At 32.0% G+C, this 8,644-nt stretch overlaps 1 protein-coding gene across 1 annotated transcript; it reads left to right on the top strand.

Moving 5' to 3' along the window:
* Positions 1–3,954: 3,954 nt before the first annotated feature.
* LOC124370671 (jerky protein homolog-like) lies at positions 3,955–4,524 on the top strand. Its single transcript, XM_046828958.1, has one exon. It carries the CDS (start codon positions 3,955–3,957, stop codon positions 4,522–4,524), a length of 570 nt encoding a protein of 189 aa, XP_046684914.1.
* Positions 4,525–8,644: the final 4,120 nt, after the last annotated feature.

Here is an 8,644-nt window from a genome sequence, read left to right as displayed (position 1 = left end):
ACCTATTTGAAACATTTTCCAAAGAGTAAAAATAAATTTCGACTCAAAAAGCGCATGTTCATTGCTATTATCCTTACCCTATGTCTTTCATCACTGCGCAAATGATTTTACTTATTTTGCATTACCTTTTTTTAAACAATATGGCTATTTAGTAATATAAAAACAACTCGGAATTATTATTATGAATATTTATTTGTCATTTTATTTACAGCCCATAGTTTAGATATTTCTAATCAAAAGTTAATTCGCTTCTCGTGGGGACCGTTTATTATACTACATATCTTGTTATAGTAAACTACGTACATTATTACAGACAAGATTGCACTGATCTCAGTACTTTTTTATATCCCAGCGGCTCGTCATGAATTCAACATATAGTAAACTCAGTGGATAGCGAAAGAAGAAGTAACAGTATGAGCGTCCAGAAGAGCTTCCGTAATTTAGAATTATTTATTTAATAAAACAAATAAAGAACCATTTTAAATAACAACCATAAAATAAGTCTTTTTAGGGTTAGAGTTTGGTGTTTTTATTGGGGATGAATTGTGTTTTAATATAAACAAACTAAGCTTTCATTGTATTTTATCTTATTGTACTAGAAGTGAAGTGAGCTGCACCTCATCATTCCGTTAAGAATGACTGACCGCAGCTTCCAAATAATTAACCTCAATAAATATAACACACACTAAATAATGCCTGTGATTTTTGTAAGTATAATTTATTATAAAGATATTACAAGTAAATCTAAAGACGGGAATATTTTTAAAGATAATTAAAGCTATGTTTGTTTTGTTTTTATATTTTACGGCAAAGTAATTATTCTTATAAATGCAATTTTTTAATGCAGTACCTTGTTAAAAACTCTATAATATTATTTATTTTTATTTTAAATGCCAATAACCTTTTCTTAATAAGAAAGAGAGAACACCAACAGCGCACCCGACCGTTTTAAATCCAAACTAACTCAGACTGTACACTGGTGGAGAATAGCAGAACTAGCAATAATATTCGCCTGGTGGCCAATGGCAGAAGTTATTCCTTTATTGAAACGTAATATAAGGATCAGAGCACAATATTCTTGTGTACAGGCTGACAATTACACAACACTTTCTATCATGAGCCCGCAATAATGACCGAACGCTGACCGAATATCTACAGAAAAACGCTTTATCCGCTGAAATGTAAAAAGTGTAACTTTTCACTGTTAATAAAACTAAATATTTTAATTAAAGTTTGTATTTTAAATAATTTTTATATTAACGTATTCGATGCTTTAAACAATAATTAACATTAATTTTTTTTATGAATTTATCATTTGAGAAAAAAAAGATGTTTTTCAGTGTTATAATGTGTAATAACTTAGTCAAAGAATTTTTCAATGACTAGAACACATAATGAGCTCAAGTAATGCATTCATAGACATAATTTGTATTGTCATAAACTGGAGAACGGTGATAAATTCATTTAGAGGTCCCATGGATCATAATGATAGCGATAATACTATGGAGAATGTGATTGGGTTATTCGATGTTGTATTGATATTTATAGTTCTTATTAATTTATTTGAAAGTGTTGTACCTAAGGAAATTTATGTTTATCTTCCATGACTTGTCTGAAACATACTGTATTTTATTTATTTAAACAACATTAAAATAAAGCTATGGGTTACAAAGTTATAATGTAATTTAATAATTAAACAATATATATTTTTAAGGAGTTGTTTTAAAAGTGACAATACATACACCTGGCTGGAGCCAAAAGTTGATGTAACAGTTTCTGTACTTTGAACTTTCAATTCAAAATTAAGTTGGAGAGTATTGTTTTTAAAATTATAAAAATCACTTATCACGTTAGAGATCTAGACTTATAAATTAGCAGTACTGTATGTTTCGCTTAAAATCAAATCAAAAAGCAGAGTAAAATAATATTTGTATTTTCTATGTCTATTTTTGTTTATTGCCGAGTGTCTACGGGGTCTATGCACTGACGCCAATCGTTTAACGGTGGTAAAAACACGCAACTACCAATTTCATTTTAATAATTATTTTTAATATGTCTGCTATTAAATTTTTCTAAAAAAAAATACAAGAATAGCAGTCTTTATATAGTTCTAACACAAATCCAATAACACCAAAATAATTTAAATCGAATAATAAAGAGCTGATTTAGAGCAGATTTGCTGTGACAAAATATGGCCCAAAATGAGGTTATCGTTGAATAGCCAACAATTCAAACACAATCGGTTGTCTCATCACGTAACGCCCAACTGTTCGACCGACACAGTCAATGTTGTGACCGCTAACAGTATTTTATTATATATACCAGTCACCAATAAAGATAATGATGTGACCTGTATGTCTTATTTGCCCCCTATGATAACATAAAGGGTGTGCAGGTGCGATGGATATTTATGTACTCGACTTTTGTAAAGAAATGATCAATTCTTTTGATTTATTACTTAAACAACAATAATTTACTAAATATTAATTTATAAGTAAGTTAACATGGTTTTGATCTAATAAAGTCATAATGCATACAAATTTTATAAACTTACAACAGTATTTCTTGTTTTGAGACATTTCGTAGAATTTCATTAACAAAATTTATACTACGTTGTCATAATCATGAATTATGTTGTATTAAAGAGGTTTTTGTGAGTGTAATAATTATATTGATACAATATTAAATGGGTTAGATTTTATTTATTATCCTTGTAGCTATATACAATACTTAATCCACATTTTTATTGACGTTTAACTTTTGTAGTAAAAAATAGAAACCTATGATCAAAATTTGAACATTCATCTCTACCTTATGATGCCCCAATGGCAAGCTGCAAGGTACAGAAACTGGCCCCTACGTTGGTAAGATATATGGAGTTGTTGTTTACAACACGAGTGTTACTTTTTGTATACCGTACATAAACACATTTTTAGTTTCCACTAAATTTGTTTTGGTAGTCACAAAATGATTTCTTATTGGAGGTAATTACGTAAGTTTTAAATTTTCACCACTACAATATGAAATTGCACGAGACGGTATTTTATCAAACGTTATACTTTCAAACGCTACGTATTTAAATTATAAACCTAACATTAAAGCTATACTTGTACTTTAAACAACTCACGAGATTTTGGAGTCTTAAAAAGATAGGTTTAGGTTTTTAAATTACAGTAGAACCCCTCATATCCGGCCTCGGTTTTACCGCACCTCGGTTTATCCGGCCACTTCCCGGAAGCCAATATCGAAATTTATTTCCCACGGCTTACAGACGCGCAATTACACGCACTAGTCTCCCACGACTCGTGCGTTATCTTGGTGTATCTGTTTGTTTACATTTTCTTGTGTTTACTTTTCAGTGCTGTGTTGTCCTCAGTTGAGCTAGTAGGTTTAACCTCTTAATAGTTCATTGATTATTTCCAGTGCGGTTAGTACGTTACAATACAACTGTTTTGTTTCGTCAAGTGTTGTGTATTGTGTTACAGTGTCGTTTTTATGTATAGTATTGAAAAAGGAATAATGAGTGCGTCAAAACGAAAACGTAACGTGGTGACAGTGGAACAAAAACTTAACGTGATCGAACGAATTGATAAAGGCGAATCACTGGCCAAAATATGTAGTGAACTAAACGTGGGAAAGAGCACGGTTAATGACTGGCGTCGTAATCGAAAAACTTTGATGGACTATTGTACACAAATAGAGAGTGAAAAGGTTTTATCCGAACGGTGGTATTTGAGAAAACCTTCCAATGAGATGGTCGATGATGCTTTGTGGCTTTGGTTTTTACAAGAGAGAAGAAGGGGCACTCCTATTTGAGGACCATTTTTAAAAGATAAGGCTGTGATTTTACATACAAAATTGGGAGTAACCACTGAGTTCGTAGCCAGTAATGGCTGGCTAGACCGCTGGAAAAAAAGACATGGAGTTACATTTGTAAATATTTGCGGCGAGAAAATGTCAGCAGATGCAACATCGGTGAGTGAACTTGTGGTCAAACTGGCAAAGATGATACAACAAGAGAAGCTTGTCCCAGATCAGGTCTATAGCATCGACGAGACCGGGCTGAATTTCAAACGATTGCCACAAAAGACATTCTCTGTTGGGGATTCAAGTTCAGCTTCAGGGTTTAAACTAAAAAAAGAGCGTATAACAGTTGCCCTGAGTTCAAATGCATCTGGGGAGCATAAACTCCCACTTTTGGTCATCGGTAAATCCAAGAAACCCAGAGCCTTCAAACACATTAATGTTTCTTCTCTTCCTGTGGTTTATCGTGCCCAGAAGTCAGCGTGGATGGACTCAAACATCTTTATTGACTGGTTCGTAAACGAATTCATTCCTAAAGTCAAGAAATTCTTAATGGAGCATAAGTTGCCAGAAAAAGCTATTTTAGTGCTCGATAACGCTGGAACTCATCCCCGTGAACTAGAGTGTGAAGATGCTCCCGGAATAAAATTGTTTTTTCTACCTGCCAATGTTACAAGTCTTATCCAACCTATGGACCAGGGTGTAATTGAATGTATGTAAAGGCGATATCGGCACAAACTTCTGTCTGAGGTTTTAGGAAAAATGGAAACTGACGGTGTGGATCTCGTCTCGGCTATGAAGCAAACTAACATAAAGGATGTTATCTACATGACTGCTGAATCATATGATGAAATCTCCGGTACATTTGTCAAGTCTTGGCGGAAGGCCTGGCCAGATATTGAGAAATTGGTCAAAGGCACAGTCAATGAAGATTTGATCCAGGTAGCAGATGAGCAGCAAGATAATTGTAATGCAGAACTTATAAATGACCTGACGAAGTTAGCATTAACTGGCGGTGAAGAAATCTTAAATCAAGATGTTCAAGAATGGGTAACTGGTGATGATAATTTGGAAAACGAATATCTAAGTGATGAACAAATCGTGCAGAATGATGCAGAAGACTATGAAAATGAAGAAGCAGAACAATCAGATGATGACACTTCGGAAGAAGATAAAATAAGCCATGAGGAGGCAAAAAATGCACTTCAGACATCACTAGCCTACATAGAGCAACAGGACAACTCAACAGCTGTTGACGTTATGTTATTCAAAAAGTGGAGAGACTACGCCTTCAAAAAAACAATGGGCAACAAAGTTCAGCAGAAAATTACGGACTATTATAAGGCCTAATGTAATCTTAAAACCAAATTTATTGTGAGTAATTTTTATATCTCCATCTTTATTTAACATTAATTTATGTTATCTGAATTCACAAATTTACTGTATTTTTATGTTAATTACTTAACCACTTTTTCTTATACAATATATTTTTTATTCGTTTTACAAACATGTGTATTTTGATAAAAAAAATAATCCCAAAAGAGATTTAAACACAACTTTTGACTATATTTATTAATTACATATTATTATTAGGTATAAATTATAGTTTTTATAATAGGTTGGTTTATCCGGCCTAAACGTTATCCGGCCATGGCCTCGGTCCCGTGGAGGCCGGTTATGAGGGGTTCTACTAACTTATTATACATAGTCATAGTCATTAATAAATAAGTGCTTTAACTAGATTGCTAGTTATATGAATAATTATAAAATATAAGCAACCAAATTAAACATTATTAATAATTAACTCCAATACTTTAATCCCAATGAGCTGCGTTTTATCCTTTAGGTAAAACGACTGAATGCAGCTTCCAAATATTAATGTTGAATTTCACAGTAAGCCGCACGCTAAATAAATAGAATGATATGATTTTATATAGATCAACAGTTAAATCTGTGGACGATATTTTCTTAAAGATTGTTTTATTTGGTACTATGCAAAGCCATTTGTTGGAAAAAATATAAATATCCTCTGGGTTCCCGGCCATAGTGAAATTACTCATACTGAACTTGTGGATATATTGGTAAAGCAAGCAACAACAGAAGGACCTGAATTAACACACATCAATAGAGCTTACAAAGACTTTAAAATGTACAGAAAGCGATTTTACAAAAACAAAGCCAGCAATCTGCTTGTATCGACAGACAAAGCTCTTTGGTACAACCACATTGTATACGTCAAAAAAACCTCGACCATTGATCAAATTTATCATGCGGAAGAGAAACAACATATTACACACAATTCACACTTTACTATAATATTTGAAACGCAATGAGCTGCAATTCAACGTTCAGGTAAAAGCTACGGTATGCAGGTTTCAAATAAAATATAAAAATGTCATTCTGTAAAAGCTTAGGGGACAAGCTATAGATAGACTCAGAAATTGAAACGAATAACTATATAAGAATACTATGGTTAAATCAGCAGATTTTTTTCTAATATTCCTGATTTGCTTATTTTTTTTATATATTTTGTACTATTCTCTTGATATATTATAAAGCTAAGAATTATATTATATTCTCTATTCAATTTTATTAAATAAAGTTTTTAATTTAAATACTAATAATATTATTATATTTAAAGAAACATACTGCTACAAGGGCGCCCCTACCAGCCGCAGTCCAAACTAACTCGGCCTGCCACCTGGTGGACAAGCACTGAACTAGTAATACTGCTGGCATCCAATGTAAATCATTGATGTTTAATCATAACAGTTGAAATTAAATACTGGAAATAAAGTTAGAATGCAATACCATGAAAATATTTATTATAATATTTTTTCTATTATTGATTCATGTCACCGGTATCATTTATCAAAACAATCAAATGGAGGGATTTTAAAGTTAATTTGTATTGCAAAATTTGCTAAAGATTAACTTGTCAAGTTTTGTTATTGTGTTTCTATACCAAACATTATTAATCACACAATGGATGCTGCACAGTACTCACTTATTAGTGCCAGATTTATAGAAGTTGAAATTCCGTTGACGTGTAACTAATATTATGTACAAATAAAGTGATTATGTCAGTGAATTACGTGTAAAGTGAGAAATATTTTTATAAAATCACAGATATTACATTTCTGCAGTCGTCTATGTATACGGCCTAATTTGCAGGGAGTGTATTTTTTTGGGTAGGAGTGACTGAGGTATACGATGCCCAAATTATGACACATTGCAAAGTTTACTTGAAGTATGAATTGATTCACCAAGTAGAGGCTAGGAGGAATATCAGAAAACAACGTAAACATATTCACAGGTCTCCACATGGCAAGATAACAAATCAAATCAAATTACTTTATTTGTATCATATACATAATGTACAAGAGGGTGAATTTAGGGCGATAAGACCTTGTTTTACAATTAACCCTAATAGGATAATATTTGTTAAGTTAAATAAAACTAATACATTTTAAATAAAACAATTGTATAATAAAGGTCTCTTTAAGACTTTAATACGAATTCGAAGTACTGTACACATACACACAATTATACAAATGTATAATTGAGCACATATATCTATATAAATGCGAATGTTTGTTTGTATGTTCCGTTATAACTCTGGAACCAATGCACGACACATCTTGAAATTTTGTACAGTGATTCTACACGTTCCTGGAAGTAACATAGGCATACATACTAGAGTAAATTGGGTCCAATTTAAATAGTTTATTTAATTAATTTTTTAATTATAAATCGTTGTTGATGTTAGATTGTTTTATATTGGATCCGACAGACTGCGCTACGACACATAATACAAAGCGAACTGATACTTAACAACTGTTAATACTTTCAGCTGAAGTTCATCAAAGAGGCAGAAACATTTGTTTACATTTAAAATTTAGACAATTTTTATTGTAAAGTGCTTGATCGGTAGTGTAATGCAGGTTGCATAGAAGACATCATTGCCTAATTTTAAATTCAGATTGCACCAATGATCAATAAACTATCTAATGCAATGAAAATACTATTAAACGCTATTATGAAAACAACCTCATAGTAAAAATCCATGAATGTTTGCACATAAGGTAATTGAATTTGGTTACATGGAAGGTAAATGAAAAGAGCCGAAAGAAGACACTTTATGATCGAAATTGGTTTTCTTTGATACATTTTCTTGAAGACACACTCCTAAATAATACTGGAAATATCTTAGACAGAAAATTAATTTTAACAGACCGAATTTGATTCTTTATAACCTAATTAGTTTACCGAGATTCATCCATATACATTAATTGTTCTGAATAACTTATCAACACCTAGCAAAAACCACAAAAGATAGAGGCATTAATATGGTACATACCTTCATAATGCGCCCAAGAGGCTCACGATGGAACGACTATCAATTATCTCAGCAACGTTTAGAATGTCTCAGGTAGATTAAAACTAATTTGTTAATTCACCGATCGTAAAAATATTTAAAATTAAAATTCACACTTGGCACCAAAACAGTATATAACAGTGTATAAAGTGTGTGTGTGTGTGTGTGTGTGTGTGTAGGGAATTGGGCTAGCAGCAACAGCGAAACAGCCACCTCTCTAAAAGTATGCCTATGTGTAGAATCACTGCACAAAATTTCACGATGTTTCGTGCATTGGTTCCAGAGTTATAACGGAACATACAAACAAACATTCGCATTTATATATATATATATATATATATATATATATATATATATATATACGAGGGGTATTAGAAAAATAAGGTTCTCATGATTTTTTTAAATAGACAGCTCTATATTTCTACTTGGTGTTATACATCAATTTAACACGTAAAAGTTAAG

Source organism: Homalodisca vitripennis, unplaced genomic scaffold, assembly GCF_021130785.1.
Source record: "Homalodisca vitripennis isolate AUS2020 unplaced genomic scaffold, UT_GWSS_2.1 ScUCBcl_354;HRSCAF=2164, whole genome shotgun sequence".
NCBI classification, from domain to species: Eukaryota; Metazoa; Arthropoda; class Insecta; order Hemiptera; family Cicadellidae; genus Homalodisca; species Homalodisca vitripennis.
The sequence above is the reverse complement of the archived record's forward strand: the minus strand, read 5'-3'. Positions and strand labels throughout refer to the sequence as shown.

Bases quoted from the DNA above. Each gene is read 5' to 3' on its own strand.
- LOC124370671 (XM_046828958.1), top strand. From the start codon at position 3,955: ATGTCAGCAGATGCAACATCGGTGAGTGAACTTGTGGTCAAACTGGCA.